General features: G+C 43.0%; 1 protein-coding gene and 1 long non-coding RNA gene across 5 annotated transcripts; one reads left to right on the top strand and one right to left on the bottom strand.

Annotated features, from left to right (window-relative positions):
* drd2a (dopamine receptor D2a) lies at positions 1 to 17,668 on the bottom strand. 4 transcript variants are annotated; one of them, XM_076977082.1, is made up of 9 exons: positions 17,375 to 17,668; positions 12,303 to 12,347; positions 12,034 to 12,136; positions 9,791 to 9,900; positions 8,713 to 8,849; positions 8,357 to 8,550; positions 4,939 to 5,022; positions 3,209 to 3,554; positions 1 to 1,113 (listed from the first exon to the last, which is right to left on the bottom strand). In XM_076977082.1, the coding sequence occupies exons 3-9, from the start codon at positions 12,055 to 12,057 to the stop codon at positions 926 to 928; spliced, it is 1,083 nt and encodes a 360-aa protein (XP_076833197.1). In that variant the 5' UTR covers positions 12,058 to 12,136; positions 12,303 to 12,347; positions 17,375 to 17,668; the 3' UTR covers positions 1 to 925. The 4 variants fall into 4 exon arrangements, with proteins under 4 accessions (XP_076833197.1, XP_076833195.1, XP_076833194.1 ...); XM_076977080.1 differs by having other exon boundaries at positions 12,034 to 12,347; positions 17,360 to 17,668; XM_076977079.1 differs by having other exon boundaries at positions 12,034 to 12,347.
* On the top strand, positions 17,614 to 27,840 carry LOC143478127 (uncharacterized). Its single transcript, XR_013121701.1, has 3 exons — positions 17,614 to 17,730; positions 19,373 to 19,486; positions 27,267 to 27,840. It is a non-coding gene; the product is annotated as an uncharacterized LOC143478127 (long non-coding RNA).

The following is a 27,840-nucleotide window of genomic DNA, read 5'->3' as shown; positions in this document are numbered from 1 at the left end:
TACATTTTATTTCATCATTACATCTTTTTTCAATTTTTTTCAAAGCTTGAGGCATAGTGCAATGTGGAATGAACATATCATGCACTACGTTGTCAAAGCAGGCTCATCACATTCAAAAGATGTCGTCAAAAGCACGGGCAGGTTGTGACACCAATCATTATGAAATATGCCCAGTGAACATTGCTGGAGGATTATTGCACGGTCATTTTTCGGACGTGTTTCTGCTGCACTGGGTCATCGGTACCTTGTTTTGCTGCACTGTATGTGATTTTGCAGCGAATCATGATGTTGGGTCAGTTCTACCATGTCTGAGGAACAGGCTGGCTGTGCACTCATTATTTTAACTTTAAAATACACATTTAACGCTTATGCATCATGTTTTTCCCATAGACCCATTTTAAACCGTAGACTTATGAAAAAAGGTTTTCAACTTGAGTAAATTTCACAATTGATTTAAGACAAAAATATCAATTTTTACTTTACAAGGCTGTATGTGATGTTTTTGTAATCTTTTTGTACTGTTGCTGTATATTACAATTTCTGCATATTACACTGATGAATGTTATCATGATGAACATTTTTATATTATAATTATATAATTATTTATTATTATTATTATTATTATTATTAAATGGATTTTAATTTTGCAAGATTGCTTAATAAATACTTTTAAGATTATATTGATTACATTAAATGTCATTACCAATCATTCATTAATCGATTTGTTGTGCGATATGACTATGGAAAAATAGCCTGGTTTTGTAATACATACATCAATTTATGTACATTCATATAGCACAGTGATCTCCTGCAGAAACTGACTTGCACTTCTGCTCTGTCTTCTGCAGACGGCCTGGCGGAGGCCCCAGGAACGCGTTGATCTGATCTGAGTCTGATCTGAGTCCGAGTTGGTCTGAGTGATATCTCAGCAGTGCAGGATCTTAATAAATGCCTTGCGAAACTCGATGTTGAAGGTGGTGTATATGATGGGGTTCACCGCGCTGTTGACGTAGCCCAGCCAGGTGAAGGCGGTGTACAGCTCAACTGGGACGTGGCAATACGTGTTGACTATGTGGGTGATGAAGAATGGCAGCCAACATATGATGAACACACCTGAACACCAGGACAGAGAATACAGATCATTAACACACCTAAGCTTAATACTGGACAGATTATCAGTTTAGTTGAATGTATCTGCACATGCATCATTTGGCTGTCTCTCTCGCTCTCTCTCTCTCTCTCAAAACAAATATCAGTGTAAAAGAAATAACTAACTCTGTCCTATTCTGCAGAAGCGCCCCCTAGTGGGCCCGCCGGCGGGCCCAGCTCCTTTATGGCCTTATAAAACATATTAAACATTAATGAATCTCCGAACAAAAGCGATAAATTCAAAATTTCCTATCCCATCTACATGCGTACCAAGTTTCAGACGTCTACGTGCAGTCGATCGCGAGATATCCGGCTTTGAAGTTGGCGACAAAAGTGCACCCCGCGGGGGGGTCTCCCGACATATCCGTTTAAAAAACATATTTATGATGTGAGATGTCTTAATGTTTTGTCACCTAAAAATCGTATACAAATAAGGCTTTAATTTAAGACCTTAACATCGTATATCCGTTGTGGTTAAGTACCTTAATTTGCTTGCTCACCTCACTGCAAAATTGTGCGTAATCCACTTCCTGGATGAGACGTGCCAACAAATCTGCCCCCTAAGCGTCACCGAAGCGTTTTGAAAGCTGATTTGTCCTCTTATTACAAAGCTGCAGCGGTTCTGCTTTGATTTGAGTGGTTTTTATTGGTCAGAAGGGGGGGTAGTGACTTTGAGTGACAGGTTTTACAACCTCTCACCGGCGAGGTGCGAAGGGGAGGGGGAGGTGGGCTCACCAATCAGCCTACTGAGACAATCTGGCGCCTTAGAAGTGATTGAAAGCTGTTCTAACCAATAGTTTACTTCCTTCTGAAGCGAACCAGCCCTCGTTTGCCATGATTGGTCAATTATATTTTTAAATTGAGCCCTCGGAAAGTCGCGCTTCATTTCCAATGTGGGTACGCTAGCATAGCAACATAAGCTAACCTTTGCTAACCTAAGCTAAGCTCCACCAGAACACACTGTTCGGCGAAACTGACGCAGTCATGGATCATTTTGTTTGTTTTTATTCTGATTGTGGATACTTTTGAACATCACAGAAAATAAAAGGATTACTTTATATGGAATATATGAGCAATTTTCGGAATTTTCGCCAACCCGGAAGTGAGACTGTACACCGGCTACGACGCGACTCAGTGTACTCGTGAGTAAAAATTGATAATTTTTCATAAGCGATTTTGTACAAAATATATATTCTAATACTAAACATTAGATTATAAACAGTATTGGAGCTTTTGAGTGCTGGAGTACTCGGTATCGTGTCGGATGCTACCGGAGTTGGCGACGTAAGCTTAGCTTAGCCTGTCGGACTATATTGGACATAAATATCATATCATAACGTTCATAATTGGACATGAAATGTATTCATTGTAATTTTTCTGGTCTTTCTGTAATATGTGCAACGTTGTTGTTTGTTGTAGCTCCTCGGTTTCGTGTATGGAATTTGTTAGCATGTTAGCTTGGTTGGCTATGGGTGTGTCGGGTGTGTCTCATATTTAGCCTACTTGGACATTGGAATGTTGAACTTGACATACCTTGGACAAAGTGGAATAACTTTGCAATGCTTGCATGGATTTGCTCCATTTTTTCTGTGTTATTAGAAAAGACCATAGCGAAATATATTGCAAATTTATAGACAGATTGGCAGGGTTGCCAACTCTCACGCATTGAGCGTGAGACACACGCATTTGACCGTTTTCACACGCTCTCACGCCACACTTCCGATATCTCACGCCGAAAAAAAATATCCAGTTTATTTACCTCAGATCCACATATATGATTCAATACGTTACTAGTTCGCTAGCTCTGGCGCCATCCACCGGCGATATAACACTGAATCTGTGTCCATTTTACGTTCGCACCCCCCCAGAAATGCAGCCATTGGGCTGTCAAGCGTTAAAGGGGGCCTTGCGCAGTATAGGGTATAATGTGACCTAGTGGAAACATGTACAAAGAAAGTAAAAACAGCCCCAATATAAAACCTTGTGGAACACCATAAAGTAATTTGTTCTTCTGTATCAAATGCTGCATTTATATCACGGAGGTTGCCATTCTGCTTACCGAGGACGATAGCCAGCATCTGTGTGGCTTTCTTCTCTTTCTGCTGAGAGATTTTGCGTATGTTGAAGGACTTCACAGATGTCTGCATTTTGCCACTTGGAGACACCTGGGTTTCGAACGCTTTAGCCATTTTGGAGGTGTGGAAGGTGCTGCCGTTCCTGCCCAGTTTGAGCGAGATCTCGGGACCTGGTAGCGGGACATCGGTCTCACTGTGATTGGAGTCGAGCGGCAGGTCATGCCGCTTGCAGTCCAAGTCCTCCAGTTGTTTCTGCTTTGCTGGAGTTGCTTTCAGAACTTCCTCTACTTGACTGACTTCCCCATTGTTTGCCACCTCCTTCGTGAAAATCTGCAAACAAAGGAAACAAATCAGACTTTTGGGGAAATACTCTAATTTGCTAAATCTTGATACGTAACTTGCAGAATGTCCTATTTATTCTCATAATCTGTTCTTATAATTAATTACGGTTTCATATTTACATGTATAGAAGGTGAACCTTAAAGGAACCAAAAAGGTCATTTTAAATACAATTATCGTACATATTTTGGGGGAGCTGGAGTTTTGTTCCATCAAAAGGTTTGGAGTTATTATTCAATGTTATTATTCAATGTGCACTTGTGTCTGGAGACTTTGGCTGTTGTCTATCAAGAGTAATAGATGCGTAGATATGAGGGAAGCAGGCCATTATTAGACTGAAAAATCTCAATCAACCAGGGATGTACTCAAGCCCATAAAGCCCAACTGTTTGTTAATAGAAAGCTACTGTTAAACTTCCAACAACTCGCACAATGAAGAAAACCAGAGTTATGGATGCCTGAAGCAAACTGTCAATTATGTTGCTTAGTAGATCAATGTTGTAGTGCCAATTTTGGAATAAATGTGCTAAACCTTAAAGAGTAGAATACATCAGCAACACTTCAGAGGGTCCATCACTGACTGTTTAGAGCAGCAAGGTCAAGGTTCAATTTTCTCAAAAGTCCGTAGAGCTCTGAGACGACGTCTCATGGACAGCTGAGACGAAGATGAGCCTGTCTCAGAGTGATAGAATGAGAAAAGCACGGAGAGACAACGGACCTGCTAGTCCGTGCCACCTCGTCTGTGAAACATGGTGACAGGGGGAGCTATGACTGCTGCTAATGGAGGCACATTTGTCTTCACTCAGGATGTGACTGGTAGCAGCCGCAGGTCGGAAGTGTACAGGAGTGTCTCAATATCTCATATACAACCGAATGTGTCCAAACCTGAGTGACACTGCCTTCTGTTGCAGCAGGTCAATATCCTGAACACATGCTTCAAAAACGGCTATGAAGCACTTTACGATCAGTAGACACAGAGTGTTTTTGGACCACCAACATCATTGTATTGGGTTCCAGCAGGTAAATCATGTTTATGTTAATCTGCTAAATACCAGCTAAATTAAAGGGCTGTGATTCAAATGTGGTTCACACAATATAGAAGCAAACAGCTTCAAATTAAAGATGATAGTCATTTTTAAAACCCCAAGGGTTTAAGCATGAGCACAACACAAGCCAAACACAAAGACTGTCACTGTCAAAGACCATTTTTTTAGATTCTTCCACAGTGACTTACTGAAATAGTACACAACCTCATTTAAGTTAACATCAGTCTATGCAAGACAACCTGTCGGGACAAAGGTCTGACAGGTTCCTAGGGTGAGAGAAATCTCCCGGGAAGAGTCAGTTTTGTTTTGTGGAAGGAGAAGCAAACCGACCACATTTTTGTTATTAACAGGGTAGTTCCCACTGGACCGGACAACGACGGTACACAACTTCACTTCGTCAGGATGAGTGCATTTCTGCAACAAAAAGGAGAAGCATGCAGTCACTAGCTGAAGTGTTGCTCTCAGAGAGAGGCAACCGTCGAGCACTCTTTCACGCCTGTCTCCCACTGGAAAGACTTACAAGGCCTTCTTTACGCTTCACTACTGCCCTTTTATGCTAACGTAACAAATAAATAAGTGCTGACTGTTAACAGCTGTAAGAGCAAAGCAACATTTCAAAGTTTTAGACATTGCAGAGGGTTACTGTGGCTACATGCTACTCAAAATATGCTAATTATGCTGATTTAATCATGGCCTGGTGGTGGTAGGGAACTGGTCTTGTGACTGGAGGGTCGTGGGTTCGATTCCCAGACCTGAGGCCATGACTGAGGTGCCCTTGAGCAAGGCACCAAACCCCAACTGCTCCCCGGGCACCGGGCTAGGGCTGCCCACCGCTCTGGGCACGTGTGATCCACAGCCCCCTAGTAATCACTAGTGTGGGTGTGTGTGTGTGTTCTAACTGCACAGATGGGTTAAAAGCAGAGGACAAATTTTGATTGCAGTGAAATTATCTCAATTGACAAAATATGGCACATTTTAAATCATTTCTAAAGATCTTCTAAAGAGTTTATCAAACAAACATCTTTTGGGGTTTAGCAACCACCTTCAGCTCTTAAGTTCCTCTTATAAAACACCGTCTTGAATCTGTGTACATATATCTAAAATGTGGTTTTTCTCCTCAAAACATGATAGGGCTGAACGATTAATTGCATTTGCGATAATCTCGCGATATTTTAAAACACGATTCTCTAATCGCACAGGCTGCGATTTAAACTGGTCACGTGACTTGGGAGCCGAGCACGAACGGAGCAAACCCGAGCAGGAGGCAGAGAGGTGGAGAAGTGAAGTTAACACAGCGCACTTTAACTTGTTGCACAATGGCTTCAGGCTCGACAGAAGCTGACACAACTGAAAGTCTAATACCAAAGAGGGGCAGCACATCAGTTGTGTGAAATTACTTTGGCTTTTAAAAAGATGCTGCTCAACGTCAGGTACTGTGTAAAACGTGCCTTGCTACTGTCGCTACGACGCGAGGTAACACTACAAACCTTCAGCATTTAAAAAACACACACACCACAAAGCCTCATATGATATTTGTAAGGCTAAAATGCCAACGACCAGTGCTGCATCTTCAAATACGCAAAAGTGTTTCCCTGCGCTTATACAGCTTTAGTATGCCGTGAGCAGCGAAATACCATAAAATCACGCATATAGGCGCAATAAGATTTAAAGCGCGGATGAATCGCGAAAGCGCGGATAGCTTGACCGCGGTCCAGCAGACAGGGTTCACTGACCGAACCGTTTGAAAGTGTAACTCCTCATGGATATAATTCGAAGCGGCACGCTGAAATAACTCTGGCAGTAACGGAGTTCATAGTGAAAGACATGATGTCCGTTAATATAGTGAACAAGCCCGGCTTCATAACACACTGGATATGCGCTACCAAATGCCCTCACGCACATATTTTAGCCAAGTTGCTATACCTGCAGGGTTGCCAACTCTCACGCATTGAGCGTCTTAGACTAAAAAGTTACTAGTTCGCGCCAACCACAGGCGATCGATCGATCACAATATAATATTTATAACAACAAATTACGTTCGCCACCCACTCCAGGTTCAAGTCTCACTCCAAGCGATCTTGAAAAGTTGGCAACCCTGTATCTGAGCTGTATAAAAAATGCCGAAACAGAGTTTCCTGAAAACAGTGGAAAAAAATCGCGATTTTAAGTCGCAATCGCAATTTATAGATAAAAAATTGCAATTAGATTATTTTCCAAAATCGTTCAGCCCTAAAACATGATGTTGAAGTTACGGAGGCACATTGGTACAGGCACAGAAAGACTTGCCAATAACCAAAATGATAAAATACCAAAATCTCAAATTACATTTTTTTTTATTTAATTTCTAGATAATACATAATAAAATGCTAATAGTATCAAGACAAGGAGCAATATGTTTGTGGCTGGCTGTAAAGCACTGATGGTGAACAGCTGAATTGTTTTTGCAGGGCCACATACGTTATGTGATTGTGCTTCCTATTCAAATAATGTCCAGATTAGGCATGCGTCATGGTAATAGAGTGGACTACACGGGTCAGCTTTCATTTCCTGTGTACCATGTATTGATGCCTCCAGGATCAATAAATGAAGTGGCCATGTTGGCTTCACCCAGACCCATCTGCTCTTACAAGTCACAAAAATGTGCTGTTCACTTCCTATACAGAGCAAATGCATGCTGTTCAGATTTAATTAGTTAGGTGAATAATTGTGAAATGCATCACCTTTTAAAACAGAGAACATGACTGCAGTGGCATTTCGTCCAAGATGCAACGCAGAGGAGGTACTGTTGACCTGGGCAGGTGCTTTATGGCATGTTTTAAAGAGGTGGTACCTTCATGTTTTAAAGGCATGATACCTTCACCATTTAAAGGGCTGGTACATTCATGTTTTAAAAGCGTAGTACCTTCATGTTTTAAAGGCATGGTACCATCACGTTTTAAAGACGTGGTACCTTCACATTTTAAAGAGGTGGTACCATCACGTTTTAAAGGGGTGGTAGGCCTACCTTCATGTTTTAAAGAGGTGGTACCATCACGTTTTAAAGGGGTGGTATCTTCATGTTTTAAAGGCATGGAACATTCATGTTTTAAACGCATGGTACCATCATGTTTTAAAGGGGTGGTACCTTCATTTTTTAAAGGCGTGGTACCTTCACATTTTAAAGGCGTGGTACCTTCACGTTTTAAAGGCGTGGTACCTTCACGTTTTAAAGGCGTGGAACCTTCACGTTTTAAAGGCGTGGTACCATTCACGTTTTAAAGGGGAGGTACCTTCATGTTTTAAAGGCATGGTACCATCACTTTTTAAAGGGGTGGTACCATCACATTTTAAAGAGGTGGTACCATCACATTTTAAAGTGGTGGTACCTTCATGTTTTAAAGGCATGGTACCTTCACGTTTTAAAGGCGTGGTACCTTCACGTTTTAAAGGCGTGGTTATGTCACATTTTTAAGGCATGGTACCTTCACGTTTTAAAGGCGTGGTACCATCACGTTTTAAAGAGGTGGTACCATCACGTTTTAAAGAGGTGGTACCATCACGTTTTAAAGAGGTGGTACCATCACGTTTTTAAGGGGTGGTTATGTCACATTTTTAAGGCATGGTTCCATTACGTTTTAAAGGCGTGGTACCTTCACGTTTGAAAGGCGTGGTACCTTCATGTTTTAAACACGTGGTACCCTCACGTTTTAAAGGCGTGGTACCTTCACGTTTAAAGGCGTGGTTCCTTCACGTTTTAAAGGCGTGGTACCTTCAAGGCCGGGACAGCAGCAGAGCCTGGACACGTGCGTTTAGTGCTGACACGTTTCCGGCGCTTGCGCAACACCACGTAGATCTGCACGTATACAAGCAAAGTGATGATGAAGGGCACGTAGAAGGAGACGATGGAGGAGTAGACGACGAAGGCTGGGTTCGCGATCACACACATGCTGTCGTCTCGGCTCTCTGTGGGTCCCCGAACAGAAAGGAGAAACGTGTCAGCAACACGGATACGACCGGATATGACCACATGTTCACATCACCATAAACCAGTTCTCCTCCACATGTTTACATGTTCCCCTTTTGTGAACTTCATGGCTTACTCATGCGTTTAATAGCTAGAAATACCTGTATTATTGAGTCCGAACAGCAGGGGGCATGATATGGCAAACGACAGGATCCACACCACTGAGATCATGAGCGTGACGCGTCTCTTGGAGCTGTAGTGTGTATTGTACAACATTGGCATGGCAACAGCTGTGTACCTAGAGGGGTCAGAGGAGATGATTTCAGCAGGGCGGGTAGTTCTCTAGTGAAGAGGGACCCCAGAAGACAAACAGCTGATCCAACATTGGCGTCTGGTATTCTGAAACTGACTTATAAAGTGACATCCTCCTATATCAGTTTGGTAAGACTGGCTTGCTTAGAAACTATTCTATGTTTTGCTGTTTAGAAAAAAATGACCCCAGTCAGACAGAACAGAGGAGAGACAGAGAGACAGAGAGAGACAGAGAGAGAGAGAGAGACAGAGAGAGAGAGAGAGAGAGAGAGAGAGAGAGAGTAAATGAGACTTAACAAGCAAATTATATGGATTTAATATAATTAGACAAGATATTCATGCAAATATGAATCCATTTACTGCTGAAATTAAGGCCAAACCCAGATGGGTTACTGCCCATTCATTTATGGCAAAATATATAGTAGATTAAATTTGTCAGTGTTTATGAGCTGCTGTTTTACATTCAGCTCTGTGGCGGTGAATAAAACCTTTTAGATGTCCTTAAACACGATGTTGTAATCCATGTTGTCTACATGACTCGAACACGATCATCTCACCTACCCCACATACAGTCGTAATTTACCCTCCTACAGACACATTATATCACTGTTGCTGTGTTAAGGGTTTATTTTATTCCTATTGATTGTTGTGACATTAACTATCTATGTTATTGATTTTAAATTCATTTATATTTGTTCACTCCTTATGCATTTTATGAATATTGTTTTCTGCATGTTACATTTATGCACAGTGACACATATGGTGTATAAATAAATGATGTTCTTAATATAAATAATATCGACCCCAAACCGATGTCACACTCTTCTCAGCAGGATGGTTAAGTGGATTCTGATCTCTTTGCCTTTATGATAATAAAGACAATTAGCACAGAATGACTAACCTGTCAGTTAGCACAGAATGACTTACCTGTCGATGCTGATGGCACACAGATTAAGGATGCTGGCTGTGCACATCATCACATCAAGGGTGACAAAGATGTCACAGTGAATTGTGCTGAATCTCCACTCGCCCACCACCTAGGAGGGAAAACATTACTGCCATACAAATACATGGCAAATAATGGCAGATTTTTATGAATCTCTGTGTGTGTGTGTGTGTGTGTGTGTGTGTGTGTGTGTGTGTGTGTGTGTGTGTATGTGTGTGTGTGTGTGTGTGTGTGTGTGTATATCTGTGTGAGTTTGGGAATGTCTTGCTTCTGTTTTTTACATTGACCTTTTACCCTTGACCACCTTTCCATCTGGAAACCATGATGAACACTGCATTAAAACGAGCTGCACATATACATTCTGTGCAAATTCCTTTGCTATTACCATATGAATGAAAGCTGTCATTGATTCTCTCCACAGCAAAAAGACGAAATTGAGCAGGAGCGGGTGTTGGTGAGGCACATGTGAGCGACCCCGCTGAATTCTCACTGAGCGTGTGAGAGGGCCTGACTGCACTGCTGCCGTTGGCCGTAAACCTGGCGGAGAAGTAATCTAGCGCAGGTCAATCTCATCCCCGGCTCCTCTTTCCAGCATGGCTGCTCGCCCTCCCGGTACCTGCTGATTAATGGACGTCCTCAGGCAGGCTGAGGGGCCTCGTGGCCCAACTAGGCGGGCCCCTGCTCCTCTGGAGTTGGCATTGATTAAAGGAATCTGACACATCTAACGAAGGTGGCTGTTGTCAGAGACCGGTTCGTCAACAAGTTTTGTTTTTATTCCACCTTAATGAGGTCCACTATTGGACTGGCATGCCCATACTCCACTCATGATAAAAAAAGATTTAAAAGCTTAAAATAATTCTGTCCTCTTGCTCGCAGTGATTGTGAAGAAAAGGGTTCAGTGTGATTCTAAAGAGTGAGGCAGGACTTTGGCATGGAGCCGACGTCTGAGGCAGTGACGATTTACTAAAGATATGCTGATGGATTTTGCCCAATTCAGTAATCACCCCCGCAGTGTAATTTTGGTCATTTTCATGCCATAATTGCGGAAATGCATTTGCATAAGACTGCATGAAGTCATATGCTGACAGGCAATGTCTGAATCCTTGAGAAGCATTTGAAACCATCTCACAGTCATCAAGCAGGATGCGCCCTGGGCTTGTATCATCACCTTCTTACTATTTAATTTTTTATGGCGGATTCTCGGCCCATCATGCGCCTACAGGCAAGCACATCACCCTCAGACTTCACATCATAAAAACACTTTTTTGAAGAACACTTTGCTACCCTTGGACTGACCATGATGCAACAGCCACTAGTACAGCGTGTGCAATACGATATACTACCAAACCCAAACTTCCTCAGTTCAGTGTTGGGCAGATGTTCTATCACAGGTCATACGTGGGTCTCCGTCGCTAGAAGACGCCATTCCTAATAAGAAGACTTTATTGCTCATTGCGGAATGCCAGCGTTTAATTCGAGTCATTTTTCAGCCCTTCTTCCCGGCGCCTCTCCTGTGTCATTCATGGCTGTTGTGAGCAGAATGAACCATAAAATCTAATTTTTATTATGGCTTGCACTACTTACTGAAAACATAGTCACTCAATCTCTCCCATAAAAACGTTTACAGCAGCGGCTGCATGCAGAGGTCATAATGAATCTACCGCCTTTAATGTCATACCAAATGTAATTTTTCAAAGCCACTGTCAAAAAAAGGCACTTTGATTCATGCACCCAGATGAGGGATTTGAGTCAGAGCAGAATTCAAATCAGTTATAGATTTAATTGATGGATTTGGTGGTCACAATTACATTGGAGGGTGGTGGGGGGGTGTGGGGGGTTCTTCTTCCTATCCTGCTCCAAAACACACCCTGCAACTTCACTTCAACTTTACTGAGCAATCAGAACCAACATCACAGTCCAATAGGAACCATACAAAACTGACCAATAGGGACCATACAAAAATGACCAATAGGGACCAAATGAAACTTTGTGCCTTATTTTCGAATTTAGTGAAAGTCAGCATTGAGCGCTGCATGTTGACAGTAAATCTCTTTACACCAGTATTGACTGAGGCTTTACTCACGAGTCTTGTGTAAGATGTAATATCATATATTTTAAAAAAGCTTTATTTCAAAAACATTTATTTTCCCACCAGTGACAGATTGTCAGGTGATCTGATGTATAAGCTACAAACATTGCAGGATAAGTATGCGTTTCATCTTACCTCCAGATACACCACCCATGGCATGACCAGTGTAGCCACCAGCAGATCAGCTAGAGCCAGACTGACAATCAGATAGTTGGTGGTGGTCTGCAGGGCCTTCTCCCTGGACACAGCCATGCACACCAGCACGTTGCCGAAGACGATGACGAAGATGAGGAGCGTGAGCAGCATGGCGTAGTAATTATACTGGTGCCTCCCTCCCCCCGAGTCTGTGCCGTTGAGGCTGAAGAGGCCAGTCTCAAGGACGCTCTCATTCTGAGCATGCTCACCGAGGACGTCCATCAGCTGCCAGGGACGTACGTCCAGAAAGGGCCCTAAAGGAACAGGAGTAAGAAGTGCTTCCTGTGAGACCACCAGAGAAAGTTCAAACGTGCACTCTCGTGGTACCGGTGGGACTACACCAACCCTCCACCCCTGCTCCACCCACACCAAACCCACCTGCAGGTGTCGGTCAGCTGTGATCGTCAATTCGTTTTAACACCACATGCACCCTTTCACTCAGAACAGTCTCCATGCACTCATGTGAAAATTCAAGTACACTGTCTTTGAAATCTGTGGGTTTACATATCAGGACATATTAAAACATCATCTGGTCCTCAGCAGGTCTTAAAATTAGGTAAACACAATGTCAGATGAACAACACATTACAAATTACACTGTGTTATCATTAATTTAACAAAATAAACTAGGCCACAATGCAGTAATTGTGTCTGAAATATTAAAAACACAATTAATTTCTGATTAGAATTAAGAACATTCTTAATTTCTGATTAGGATTAAGAACATTCTTAATTTCTGATTAGGATTAAGAACACTATTGCTTCCAGAGGAATTAAGAGGGCCGGTAGCAGTAGCAGTAGCTAGCCATCGGTGAACGTGACCACCTCTCTAACAGCAGACGTTCTGGTGCTGGTCTGCTGTGTGCTAACACAATGATGAAGAGCAGCAGATGCAGTGATCTTTAGCTGCGCATGACCGCGGGACGTCCGGGACTCTCCCGCTCAGCGGCGGGACACCGTAGGGTAGCGATGATACACTCCACCAAGCATAGCAGCAGAGAGCACGGAGCATATCATCACCACACACAGTTATCAAATAGTGAGATGGGACATTCAGTACACGCGCATTGACAAGGCTGTGCCACATTTTTGGAGCTCGGCATACATTCTAACAACATTGTGTGAAATAAATGGGTGTTTTAATCCCACACCTATTTAAAGATTAATGCAGGATTAAAATACTACAGTTTTGAACTGGGACTGCTAAAGATTACAGTGACTTATCAGCCTGTACACAGTGCAGAAGCCACATCACAAGATTTACATGTTTTTTCCCGTTAACTCCCAATGCCAGACACATCATCCAGGTTTTGCATGAAATTGCTTGGATTACCTTTATCATTCACTAGGAAGCATCAGCTCGTTTGATTATGCAAAATGAACCTGCCAGCAGAAATACAAATTGTAATTTTGTGTGGCAACTGACTCATGTAATTCACTCTTGACATTTAACTCCAGGTAGGGCATGAAAACCCAGATCAGAATTCAACCTTTTGGACCAGACCAAACAGAGGCAAAACCCTTTTCACTTTCTGTCTTTTATGAAAGATGTGTTTTTACTGACTGTCGTCAACACCTTATGAATAGACTGTGTTCAATCATTTTTATATAATACACGGATATAACAGCGGACCTTCTAACCAGCACATCAGCCAAAGTAATACCTATAATATCAAAACCTGTACTGTTCCCGTTACACATTAATTAAATCTCTTTTGCTGAGATTTATTTGTGTGCTAACCTGACACCTCAGGTCTACAGGCAATGTAACCTACATGGCTTGAATTGGTTTGTTTAAACTTGGATAACTGTTTGTCTGATTACTCTCCCTGAACTTTGATGACTGTTTGTCTGATTACTCTCCCTGAACTTTGATGACTGTTTGTCTGATTACTCTCCCTGAACTTTGATGACTGTTTGTCTGATTACTCTCCCTGAATTTTGATAGCTGTTTGTCTGATTACTCTCCCTGAACATTGATAACTGTTTGTCTGATTACTCTCCCTGAACATTGATAACTGTTTGTCTGATTACTCTCCCTGAACATTGATAACTGTTTGTCTGATTACTCTCCCTGAACATTGATAACTGTTTGTCTGATTACTCTCCCTGAACTTTGATGACTGTTTGTCTGATTACTCTCCCTGAACTTTGATGACTGTTTGTCTGATTACTCTCCCTGAACTTTGATGACTGTTTTTCTGATTACTCTCCCTGAACTTTGATGACTGTTTGTCTGATTACTCTCCCTGAACTTTGATAACTGTTTGTCTGATTACTCTCCCTGCATTTTTTATGACTGTTTGTCTGATTACTCTCCCTGAACATTGATAACTGTTTGTCTGATTACTCTCCCTGAACATTGATAACTGTTTGTCTGATTACTCTCCCTGAACTTTGATGACTGTTTGTCTGATTACTCTCCCTGAACTTTGATGACTGTTTTTCTGATTACTCTCCCTGAACTTTGATGACTGTTTGTCTGATTACTCTCCCTGAACTTTGATAACTGTTTGTCTGATTACTCTCCCTGAACTTTGATGACTGTTTGTCTGATTACTCTCCCTGAACATTGATAACTGTTTGTCTGATTACTCTCCCTGAACTTTGATGACTGTTTGTCTGATTACTCTCCCTGAATTTTGATGACTGTTTGTCTGATTACTCTCCCTGAATTTTGATGACTGTTTGTCTGATTACTCTCCCTGAACTTTGATGACTGTTTGTCTGTCTGTCGCTCTGGATAAGAGTGTCTGCTAAATGTAATTACTGCTAAATGTAAGAGTGCTGTAAATGTAAATGTCTGATTACTCTCCCTGAACTTTGCCAGATGACATCTAGCACCATCTTGATAAGCACCCATGTCAACTCAGTCAAGATGTTCAATGTGGTTTTTCACCCCTGTGCTCTTTACTGACCTCCGCAGATTAGAGAGAGTATCATCACTGAAGGTACACAAAGTGAGCAGGAAACCTCACTCTTGGCCTTAGCATGTTTTGTACTGACCCGGAAATGACCCGGGAATGACCCGGGAATGACCCGGGAATGCATGATATTGTCTTCGAGACAAACTCTGGAACAGTTCGCTTCTTGAACTGATTTTGGACCATTTGTAAGTGTTGCTACACTGTCATGCTAGTCCACCAGTGCACAGATCTAAGGAAATAAAATATATGCTTAAAGAATTGTGCCCGAGTGCAGCACACATCTTATATCGTTCCTGAGTGAAAACATCAGTTTATTTTCCACTCTTCCCTAATAGTGAATACAGACACTCTTCTCTGAAGAGAGTGATGCACACAAGGCCACACTGGAGATAACACATCTCAGCACTGACATCATTTCCCCTGGTGGGAATGGTGTGACCTTGGTACTTGTGGCACACAGACGTCCCAGTGGTGTGCACCTGCCTTAGCTTTTATAGTGGGGATGGAAATGGCTGAGAAGAAACGTCTGGGCAAGCTTAAGGAACCACTCACTGGTCAAACGGACCTGTCACTGGAAAAACTTGGGATTTAAAAGGCCTAGATGCAGGACTACTTTACTGATGTAAACTCCTATGAATTAATGATGGAAACCCCATCCAATGAAGCCCAGGATAATTGTAAGGCTAAGCATTATAGGCTATTATACATTATTTATTTAAAAAAGATGGGCAATGCATACTAAAATGCTAAAGGTATCACTTTTTTATTTCCTTGTTATTTTACCTCACTCAAGGGACAAAAAATACATTATGGAATAAATTAAACACAAATGTGCAACACCAAATTCATATCTGAACTTTATTTATGAGCAGGTATTACCTGTTGTAATCACATGTTGTGATTTAAGTTTCAATATATGTCATACGATAAACAATGTGAGCAGTGACAGAAGCATCTGATTAGAATTCCAGGAGCTATCGGAGTGTGATGGGAGTGTGATGGGAGTGTGATGGGAGTGTGATGAGAGTGTGATGAGAGTGTGATGGGAGTGTGATGAGAGTGTGATGGGAGTGTGATGAGAGTGTGATGAGAGTGTGATGAGAGTGTGATGAGAGTGTGATGGGAGTGTGATGAGAGTGTGATGAGAGTATTATAGGAGTGTGATGAGAGTATTATAGGAGTGTGAAGGGGGTGTGATGAGAGTGTGATGGGAGAATTATAGGAGTGTGATGAGAGTGTGATGAGAGTATTATAGGAGTGTGATGAGAGTATTATAGGAGTGTGAAGGGGGTGTGATGAGAGTATTATAGGAGTGTGAAGGGGGTGTGATGGGAGAGTGAAGGGAGTGTGATGGGAGTATTATAGGAGTGTGATTCTGCAATCACCTTTTTCAGGTAGTGGCCTTCAAAGCACTACACACAACTTTAAAATAACCTCTGTCTGCAGGTACAACATATGTCCGTTGTCATGGCTATATTTATCAAATGCTCAATATTTCTGCAGCTCCTCACGTTTTCCATATATGTGCACCATGTAACTATAACTCAGAGCTGAAACCTACACCAGCGTAGGAAAAGCACTGCGTGCGTGTTGTGTTTTCAACATGCATTGCAAGTTTAACCCTTTCAGGATCCGGTTTTCTCAAGAGAAATAACATTAATCAGAAAGAATGTTACAGTTTTATGACACATTTTGATTATTTTTTTATAATAATTTTTTTTGCACACTCATCATGTTTCAGCGAATTAATCAAGTTTAGTTTATGGCTTTATACAAGGGGCACTGATAATGATACTTATCCCAGTGGATAGGCATATATATATTGGCTATATTATTATATATACATATATATTATTTTTGCAATTAACGGCATCTTCAGGATTTGTGTGACTGCATGAACACGTTTATGCTCAGCGACAGAATATAGCGGTGTTTTTCAGTCCCTTCAATATTTCAAGAAAGAACCTGCGACATACGGCTTATTTAGTCAATGCGTTAAGACAGCGAATGTGGTCGCCGGGATTAGTCAATTTATAAATGCGCGCACGCACACACAAACACACACGCGCGCACACACACACACAGACACCGTGCGCAGAAAAGTAACCATCTGCATTTTGGTAACTTTTTTCGGGCATTGGAACATAACCATGAACGTCTGTGCGTTTACACCGTAAATAAACCAGTGGAATTCAACGGAACATGCACTATATTAATAAACATGAAGATGGCGCTGATATATTCTGTATTATAAAGTGACCGTATCGTCGGTTAACGGCAACACGATATAACCCAGCAGTAAACAATAAAGACGAGCAACCGGCAGCGCGTAACAGAGACCTCAGCATCTCCTACCTTCACGGCGTAAGCTTCATTAAAGGAGAATAATTATCCAGCTATTTGTCTTTTAAATCCAAGTTTTTCAAACGAATGCGCTCGTCCATTAGGAAGAACTGGAATACAGCTGGAAACACCAGCAAAAATACTTCATCCAAAAGAAGAAAATGTAAAAAAAGAAATCATCCGCAAGTAACCAGTGCGTAAAGGTGTAGTTTGAGTGGTAGCAGTGAGGCTGAGGTGTTCACTAATAACGCATTCATGGTGTTGAAGCAGCGCACTAAAACCCGTGTCCGCTCCTGGTGCGCTGGACGCGCGTTTACGCACCCGGGAACCTCCAGCGCACAGCGAGGCACGGAAACGTGGCGTGAAAGGTAAGGCGGGGCTACTGAATTAATGATGGAAATATGTGTTACACACTTCATAAAAAAGGGAGGAAAAAAAAAGAAAAAGGGGTGCTGAGGGACTCACACTGTTTTCACTTTAATGAAGCTCTCAAAATTGCGTTTCAGTTCAGTATCTATTTGAAATCATATTAATTACAACCAGAACGCACAGAAAATCACAAAAACCAAAATCATAGTTTTTATGACATTAAAGTACTAAATTATACATCACAGACTTTCTACGATCAGGATACGTGATGCAGTAAAGAACACCAGAGGCCGGGCTGACTTTAATCCTTATCTCTGAGAGTGTTGAAGATGCGCTGATTTGGCTCCTAGGACTCGTGTCAGGAAATATGAGCTACGTTCTCGTTGGCGAGAAGGTGCGGAGGAGGACCGGGAAGCTGTTTTACAGGAATTAATGTGTCTCACAGGGCAAATGTGATAGTAAATCCCGCGACTATCCGTGCGAATAGGACAAACGCGCAACCTTAAGGAGCTTAAAAACAACTTCAAAGAGAGTAAAACTAAAATAGCACAGATAAAACGGAGAGTGCTTTAACGAAGTCTCCCACTCGCATTCTCACAATGAGAAAGTTTGTAACTGTCATTTCTCAATAGTCCAATATTTTGTCCTCTGAGTCATGTGGTATGACCGCATATAAATCTGAAAGAATACACGAGTCAGTCTCATGACACCGTGTATATGATGAGAACTTACAAACAAGACACAAAAAACACAATTTACAATAATAAAAATAAATGCATGTAGTTCTGAAACCACTGTGCACGCAGTTTGTTTGCGTGAAACGTTGAGACCCTTGGAGAGAAATTACAGCTTACACTGATTTATCACTCCAGTGATGTCATGCGAATGTTATGATAAATAACAGGTGTAATGCCAAACTATGAAAAATGTTATAAATCGCTTGGCCTCATACATCAACAATAAATTCTTTGCTGAATCAAGACTGAACAAATGAGTTGCCCAGACGTGCATTTATAAAGGCTTTTCTCCCAAGGAAACAAAATTTGCTTTTAGCAAATAAACTGTATAATTGCATTTTCTGAAGCATTTGGGATATGTCAGTTAAGCTTTCTTATGTGTAATCATGTTTGTACTATAATGTTTGACAATTTTTACTCCACTACCTAAATCCTAATGCAACAAGCTGATTGGAGACGCAACGCGCCATGACAACATGTACCGCCCCCTGCAGTAGGACGGTGAGGTGAACCACGAGGTCGCACAAGACCACACTGACCCAGTCTGCCCAGTCTGCTTGTTGACAGCAGTTAATTAACCCAAAATGAATGCACTGTAGAAGTCAGGAGAGAAGCCTCCACATCCGTGTCTATCAGGGTTCTCCTCATCTTCTCCTTCTCCAAGTGATGTCTTTCCCTTGACCTCTGACCCTCTCAAACCCTCCCCCCGTCTATTTTTTGTCATTTGTTGGCTTTAGTGTGTCTCAATTGCTAATTTCCACTGTTCAATTTGTTAGTGTTGCTTTTGAAAACAGAACCTCAGACTCTTTTGTTTCTTATGCTCATGGATGGCATTTTCATAAACATCATATCGGTCTTCTTCATATTGTGATCGTTTGTTCAGCGTAAACTGACGTTCCCCCAGGCACGTGGAGATGTCACCCTTCTCTGCTTCATCAGAGATGAAGGGGACTTAACCGAATAGCCACAAGAAGAGACGTACGATGCTCCATGTGTATTTCTGCCCAGCCACAAACAGGTGGGTTGCTGGTTGTTCCAGGGCTATCAATCCTTGCATTATCTGTGTTCCAGAGTGGTGAAGGTCAGGCAGACCGTACCAGGACGAACGCCCTTATGAAGACGACAGCAGAGGCCTTTCCTCACACACACAGCCAGAGCATGAATATTTCATAACACTTAACCCAGATGAATTATGAACACAAATAACGTGTAATGCATGTGTACGATAAAATCTGAATGAAATCTAAAAGTATCACTACCACACAGTCCGCGTGGACATTCCCTGCAGAGGCCTTTGTCTGTAGTACACGGTGGATTACTTACGTGCTGGTGGGGGCGAACGCAGGACGAACCAAAACAAACAAACAGCACAACAAACACAGGAGCAGAAAAATGTTCTTGAGAGTTATTTTCCTCAAGAGGCCAAAATATGCAACTTATTAAGAACTCTAAGGAATGTTACCTGCAGTAAAGTCAAACATTTCTTTCTAAGGACAGAATTATAACTCCTATATTTATACCTCTGTCCTTAGACTTCGGCATTGGTGCTTTATGAAGGAGCCAATGGCGTCCTGATTGGACAGAGCCCTGGGATAGTGGCCTCCATTAACTCCCACTGATGAGAGAGACTCGCACTGCACAAACAAATTGTAGTGAGCTCAGAATACTGACCTCAATAACTGCCAGTATCCCGATTTCGAGGTTTTGCGAGGAGCTTATGAACGCTCTGAAACGTCTACATTAATGGACAGGCTGGATGATCACCACGCAAACTTTGTGAGGGGACAGATGGAAAACTTTCCGTGAAGCGGAGGACAGAGGGTTTGAGGAGCCGGGGTCTCTCTCAGGAGCCCAGATGCTGGAGGGTCTCGCCGCGTGGGGTGAACAGCTAGGAGAGCGGAACGCTAGTGCACGGTGACAGTGGGGGAAGAATGACACCCCTCCCAGGCAGAACTTTATTACACCGCAGTGGAGGTTCTATAGACCATCTGAACTGGAGGGGCTAGACTGGGACCAGTATGGGGGAGATGGTGGGGGGTGGGAACATGCAAATAAGCATGCATAGATTAACTGACTACAGTAAACGGTTCACTGCAACTACTGTGACTCTCTGCTGTCACGCTTTACCATAACAAAGCTTTTTATATCTTTGTAATGCTTTGGTTTTATTTTCTAGTGGTATACAAGATTCAGTTAGATCAACACGTTTGGTCTAGGTATGTTTTATTTTTAAATAAATGTCTCAAGCACTCCTAGAGATGGAGACCAAAACCGCGTGGTAAAGGTTGAGCACACAGTGTCCCACCTTCATAAATGTCCTTAATGAGATAGGTTCCCTCCTCAAGGGCAGACACTGCTGGCTTTTCTAGGGTGAATGCCCATTCAAATCTCAGCCAGCTGTTTAGATTAATTCCCATTTTTTCCAATATGGTAGTATTTAATTCAAGTGTCAATAACTGCAGCATGACTTTGCGATTATAATCGACAATGTATAATTTGTATCTGGAAATATCCACCATCCATCATTTAAGGAGAGAGATCGATTTGACGAGGTATAAACTCCACAACCCTTAATTCATCTATTTACATTACCAAGAGCAACCGACTACATGCAGTGTCATTTGATATTAAGGACAAAATGATTTCATTTTGATATGGTTTCTATCTGTTTCACAGGCTCCAAGGTCATTTTGCATCAAACTAGGTCAGCTTGTGATTTAGTAGAATCTAAGATGTACTGGGAATTGCATATTTAATCCATTAATCATGTGGACATTGACAGGACTGAAGTGAATTAATCAACATATGGGGAGGAAGGGTATGCAAATTTGGATTTATACTTTTTTGGTGTTTTCCCAGGAATGGGGCTGTAGGTTTGACATTAACGGCATGTAGCTGATGTTAATCTGTGATTGGACTATAAGCAGAAGTGTTTGGCAACACCCCAGAACAGACCAATGACCTTCATGCCAATATGGTACACTAAATATGCACTTTGAACTGAAGCAGATGTTTTTTCCAGATATATCATGTGAGCATTTTTAATCCCCTATTGCATACATCTGAATTTTAAGGTCCCTCATTCCTAATGAAGGCTCCAACATACCTGCAGCCCAAGTGAGGTGTGCACAGGTGCACTGTTTATCCTTACATTTACATTTATGGCATTTGGCAGACGCCCTTATCCAGAGCGACTTACATTTTTATCTCATTTTTTATACAAATGAGCAATTGAGGGTTAAGGGCCTTGCTCAGGGGCACCTCAGTCATGGCCTCAGGTCTGGGGATTGAACCCACGACCCTCCCATCACAAGACCAGTTCCCTAACCACCAGGCCATGACTTCTGTCCTTCTGTCATGGTGTCAAGGTGCTCTGCTCAACTCTCAGGAGAAGCCAGCCTGGACGTGGAATCAAACCCATGCAAACCAGGCCCATGTAAACAGAACTTGCTCAGAATAATGGAAACTTTTGTTGTGGAATACTTGTAACTTTTTCAGAACTTGTGCTCGTTCAGAATTCCACCAGAGGAGGAGAATAGTAACTTTTCCTGGAATCGTTTTTCAGGGAATAGTACAGTTGCACAGGGCTGTACATACTGCTTCAGCATGGGTGGTGAAATAATCTATTCCTATAGCAGAAAAAGTTAAGGGAGATCTCTGCAGTGCGGGTAAGGGAGATCTCTGCAGTGCAGGTAAAGGAGATCTCTGCAGTGTGGTTAAGGGAGATATCTGCAGTGCGGGTAAGGGAGATCTCTGCAGTGCGGATAAGGGAGATCTCTGCAGTGCGGGTAAAGCTGATCTCTGCAGTGTGGGTAAAGAAGATCTCTGCAGTGCAGGTAAAGGAGATCTCTGCAGTGCAGGTAAAGGAGATCTCTGCAGTGCAGGTAAAGTTGATCTCTGCAGTGCAGGTAAAGAAGATCTCTGCATGGCGGGTAAGGGAGATCTCTGCAGTGTGGGTAAGGGAGATCTCTGCAGTGCAGGTAAAGTTGATCTCTGCAGTGCAGGTAAAGAAGATCTCTGCATGGCGGGTAAGGGAGATCTCTGCAGTGTGGGTAAAGAAGATCTCTGCAGTGCAGGTAAAGGAGATCTCTGCAGTGCAAGTAAAGGAGATCTCTGCAGTGCAGGTAAAGAAGATCTCTGCATGGCGGGTAAGGGAGATCTCTGCAGTGTGGGTAAGGGAGATCTCTGCAGTGCAGGTAAAGTTGATCTCTGCAGTGCAGGTAAAGAAGATATCTGCATGGCAGGTAAGAGAGATTTCGGCAGTCAGGGTAAGGGAGATCTCTGCAGTCAGGGTAAGAGATCTCTGCAATGTAGGTAAAGCTTATCTCTGCAGTGCAGGCAAGGGAGATCTCTGCAGTGCGGGTAAGAGATCTCTGCAGTGCAGGTAAAGCTGATCTCTGCAGTGCGGGGAAAGGAGATCTCTGCAGTGCGGGTAAGAGATCTCTGCAGTGCAGGTAAAGCTGATCTCTGCAGTGCGGGTAAAGGAGATCTCTGCAGTGCGGATAAGGGAGATCTCTGCAGTGCGGGTAAAGCTGATCTCTGCAGTGTGGGTAAAGAAGATCTCTGCAGTGCAGGTAAAGTTGATCTCTGCAGTGCAGGTAAAGAAGATCTCTGCATGGCGGGTAAGGGAGATCTCTGCAGTGTGGGTAAGGGAGATCTCTGCAGTGCAGGTAAAGAAGATCTCTGCATGGCGGGTAAGGGAGATTTCGGCAGTCAGGGTAAGAGATCTCTGCAATGTAGGTAAAGCTTATCTCTGCAGTGCGGGTAAGGGAGATCTCTGCAGTGTGGGTAAGGGAGATCTCTGCAGTGCAGGTAAAGTTGATCTCTGCAGTGCAGGTAAAGAAGATCTCTGCATGGCGGGTAAGGGAGATCTCTGCAGTGTGGGTAAAGAAGATCTCTGCAGTGCAGGTAAAGGAGATCTCTGCAGTGCAGGTAAAGTTGATCTCTGCAGTGCAGGTAAAGAAGATCTCTGCATGGCGGGTAAGGGAGATCTCTGCAGTGTGGGTAAGGGAGATCTCTGCAGTGCAGGTAAAGTTGATCTCTGCAGTGCAGGTAAAGAAGATATCTGCATGGCAGGTAAGAGAGATTTCGGCAGTCAGGGTAAGGGAGATCTCTGCAGTCAGGGTAAGAGATCTCTGCAATGTAGGTAAAGCTTATCTCTGCAGTGCGGGCAAGGGAGATCTCTGCAGTGCAGGTAAGGGAGATCTCTGCAGTGCGGGTAAGAGATCTCTGCAGTGCAGGTAAAGCTGATCTCTGCAGTGCGGGTAAAGGAGATCTCTGCAGTGCGGGTAAGAGATCTCTGCAGTGCAGGTAAAGCTGATCTCTGCAGTGCGGGTAAAGGAGATCTCTGCAGTGCGGATAAGGGAGATCTCTGCAGTGCGGGTAAAGCTGATCTCTGCAGTGAGTGTGGGTAAAGAAGATCTCTGCAGTGCAGGTAAAGTTGATCTCTGCAGTGCAGGTAAAGAAGATATCTGCATGGCGGGTAAGGGAGATCTCTGCAGTGTGGGTAAGGGAGATCTCTGCAGTGCAGGTAAAGAAGATCTCTGCATGGCGGGTAAGGGAGATTTCGGCAGTCAGGGTAAGAGATCTCTGCAATGTAGGTAAAGCTTATCTCTGCAGTGCGGGTAAGGGAGATCTCTGCAGTGTGGGTAAGGGAGATCTCTGCAGTGCAGGTAAAGTTGATCTCTGCAGTGCAGGTAAAGAAGATCTCTGCATGGCGGGTAAGGGAGATCTCTGCAGTGTGGGTAAAGAAGATCTCTGCAGTGCAGGTAAAGGAGATCTCTGCAGTGCAGGTAAAGGAGATCTCTGCAGTGCAGGTAAAGGAGATCTCTGCAGTGCAGGTAAAGTTGATCTCTGCAGTGCAGGTAAAGAAGATCTCTGCATGGCAGGTAAGAGATTTCGGCAGTCAGGGTAAGGGAGATCTCTGCAGTCAGGGTAAGAGATCTCTGCAATGTAGGTAAAGCTTATCTCTGCAGTGCGGGTAAGGGAGATCTCTGCAGTGTGGGTAAGGGAGATCTCTGCAGTGCAGGTAAAGTTGATCTCTGCAGTGCAGGTAAAGAAGATCTCTGCATGGCGGGTAAGGGAGATCTCTGCAGTGTGGGTAAAGAAGATCTCTGCAGTGCAGGTAAAGGAGATCTCTGCAGTGCAGGTAAAGGAGATCTCTGCAGTGCAGGTAAAGGAGATCTCTGCAGTGCAGGTAAAGTTGATCTCTGCAGTGCAGGTAAAGAAGATCTCTGCATGGCAGGTAAGAGATTTCGGCAGTCAGGGTAAGGGAGATCTCTGCAGTCAGGGTAAGAGATCTCTGCAATGTAGGTAAAGCTTATCTCTGCAGTGCGGGCAAGGGAGATCTCTGCAGTGCAGGTAAGGGAGATCTCTGCAGTGCGGGTAAGAGATCTCTGCAGTGCAGGTAAAGCTGATCTCTGCAGTGCGGGTAAAGGAGATCTCTGCAGTGCGGGTAAGGGAGATCTCTGCAGTGCAGGTAAAGGAGATCTCTGCAGTGGAGGTAAAGCTTATCTCTGCAGTGCGGGCAAGGGAGATCTCTGCAGTGTGGGTAAGGGAGATCTCTACAGTGCAGGTAAAGGTGATCTCTGCAGAGCGGATAAAAGATCTGCAGTGCAGGTAAGGGAGATCTCAGCAGTCAGGATAAGGGAGATCTCTGCAGTGCGGGTAAAGGAGATATCTGCAGTGCAGGTAAGGGAGATCTCTGTAGTGCAGGTAAGGGAGATCTCTACAGTGCGGGTAAGGGAGATCTCTGCAGTGCGGGTAAGGGAGATCTCTGCAGTGCAGGTAAGGGAGATCTCTGCAGTGCAGGTAAAGGAGATCTCTGCAGTGCAGGTAAGGGAGATCTCTGCAGTGCGGGTAAGGGAGATCTCTGCAGTGCGGGTAAGGGAGATCTCTGCAGTGCAGATAAGAGAGATCTCTGTAGTGCAGGTAAGGGAGATCTCTGCAGTCAGTGTAAGGAGATCTCTGGATCATTTAACTTTGGCTTGGTGTTATAGGTATAGGTACAGGTGGGTCTCTAGTGGAATTCTCAATTATGCTTTCTTGCAAATTTATCCAGCTGACGAGCTGAGCTGAAGGTTGGGTATGTTAGACCTGACTGTTCCCACAGCAGTCCTGGCTGTGTCAGCAAGCAGCCGAGCATTAAATGGTTTGTGTGTCTGTAGGGAGCAGCTGTAATACGTCAAGTCTTAAGTTTAAGTTAGAGCATAGCAAACCTTCTGGAAACTCCTCTTAGGATAGTGTGCAGGTAATGACTGTGAAATAATTTGTTGATGGTCATTTAGAAAAATGTATGTTATCTCTGAATAAATTTCTCTGATCCCTGAATAATGCACAAATCTGGACATGTTCTAGGATAAAAGACATAAGAGATGTATAACTGGTGTATTAGTCGTGCAGCATAGATCACTGAGGTGTCAGCAGATGGAGAAAAGGAGACCATTCTCCCCAGTGCTGCAGCCACACCACACAAACACCACACGAACACCACACTAACACCACACGAACACCACACTAACACCACACGAACACCACACGAACACCACACTAACACACTAAGTCCTTGCTGGGGATCCGTGTGGACGAAGTGGCCATGAATCTCTATTCACAATGAACACTGCAATTAAATAAGAGCAGGAAGGACCGGACAAACAGGACCTTGAGTGTCAGGACAGGTGGGAGGAGTGAAGGCAGACCTTCAAATCTTCAGACCTTAAGATTTTCAGACCTTCAGACCATAAGACCTTAAGATCTTCATACTTTCAGACATTCAGACCTTCAGACTTTCAGACCTTCAGACACGTGCATGGGTGTTATGAAGGAGACCCGGTGGGATGCTTCAGTGTCTCGGGTAAAAAAAAAATAAAAAATTTCAAAAACTTCAACTGTGACTTAATGAAAGTATAAAAGACTCATGTATATAGCACAACAAAATGCCATTTGTAAGTGTTAAATTTAATTTAAATTAGATTTCACTGATCGCCACAAGATAAAATTACTTAGAGCACTTTATTGGATAATTGAAATTTTATGCTTCTCTTTTAAATAAAAAAACAATGAAAATTCATTTTACATATTTACATATAATATACTTCAACAGAAACAAAAGACTCCCAGGCCTGATTATTAAACATATAAATGAGTTGCTGGGGTCAATGATGAACTATGTCTTACTCTCTACATCACCTCTACATCACCCTGCTTGTCATCCACCTGGAGGGTGTGTAGGTATGAGTACACATGGAGAGATTAATGAGTTAAATGTGATATATTAATGTCGTCATTAAGTTGTTGAATGGTGCATATGTCTTGGTTTAGTTGAATGGTTTTCTTTGTGGTTTAACTACTGTGTTAGAGATGTATTGGTCTCTTTGTGTGTGTCTGGTGTTTACACACTTTCATCAATAGCTCAGTTCCATTCTGTCTGCTTGTGATGTGTGTGCGTGGTGTGTGTGTGTGTGTGTGTGTGTGTGTGTGTGTGTGTGTGTGTGAGAGAGAGAGAGAGAGTCTTGCTAATAAAGACCCTGATCCTCCAGCAGAAATGTCCGCAATACACAGTCAATGCTGCAGTATCCAGTAAAAACAACAACAGTGGTAAGACCTAAACAGGTAGTGTGAAAGGACACACATCTATGCTGTATAGGCCATTACATAGTCCATATTCATCATTCATCATCAAAACGCCTCCAGTGTACTTAGTCACTGTGCCCTAAGTTCAGCACACCCATCTTTTACAGTGAGTATGCCACATGTTGGAGGTATGACTCTGTCTAGCGTGTTTTTCTCTTGTCTTTCAGCACTGCCCCAACACGCCCATCACTGTGGAATGTTTGTGGAGAGCATCAGAACATCTGATCTGCATGTCCAGAACAAGGTGAATGAGTCGTGCCCCACGGACCGACACCTGCGCTTACTGCTGGCTGCTTGTACCACTGAAACTACTTCAACACCAAAGTTAATGATTCAAATCTTGTCCAGGGGGTGCAAGTGTTCTAACATAATTCTCAGTAAAATTAATTCTACAAGGTTTCTGCTTTAATTTGAGGTATTTGATCACGGGCAGATAGATTAAATATTGAACAGAAGTATAGGTCTTTACTTCGTTTCTTGCAGCAGAATGCAGTTTTATAATACCTTACTGCAGCAATTACAGGACGTCTATCCTATAACAAGCGTAACCTTTTCAGCAGAGAACACCTTACGCGTTTGCTGCATGACCGCTGGTCAAATCTGAAAAGCAAGGACACATTAATGACTTTTCTTTGGAGTTGCGCAGGACTCGAGCACTGGGCAGGGACACACTGCAGTGTATGACACATAAAAAGACTGTCAAGAATAGGGAGAGCTAGTTAGCGCCTTTCTCCAGCTTAA

Source organism: Brachyhypopomus gauderio, chromosome 16 (assembly GCF_052324685.1).
Source record: "Brachyhypopomus gauderio isolate BG-103 chromosome 16, BGAUD_0.2, whole genome shotgun sequence".
NCBI classification, from domain to species: Eukaryota; Metazoa; Chordata; class Actinopteri; order Gymnotiformes; family Hypopomidae; genus Brachyhypopomus; species Brachyhypopomus gauderio.
This window is presented reverse-complemented; position numbering and strand designations above follow the sequence as displayed.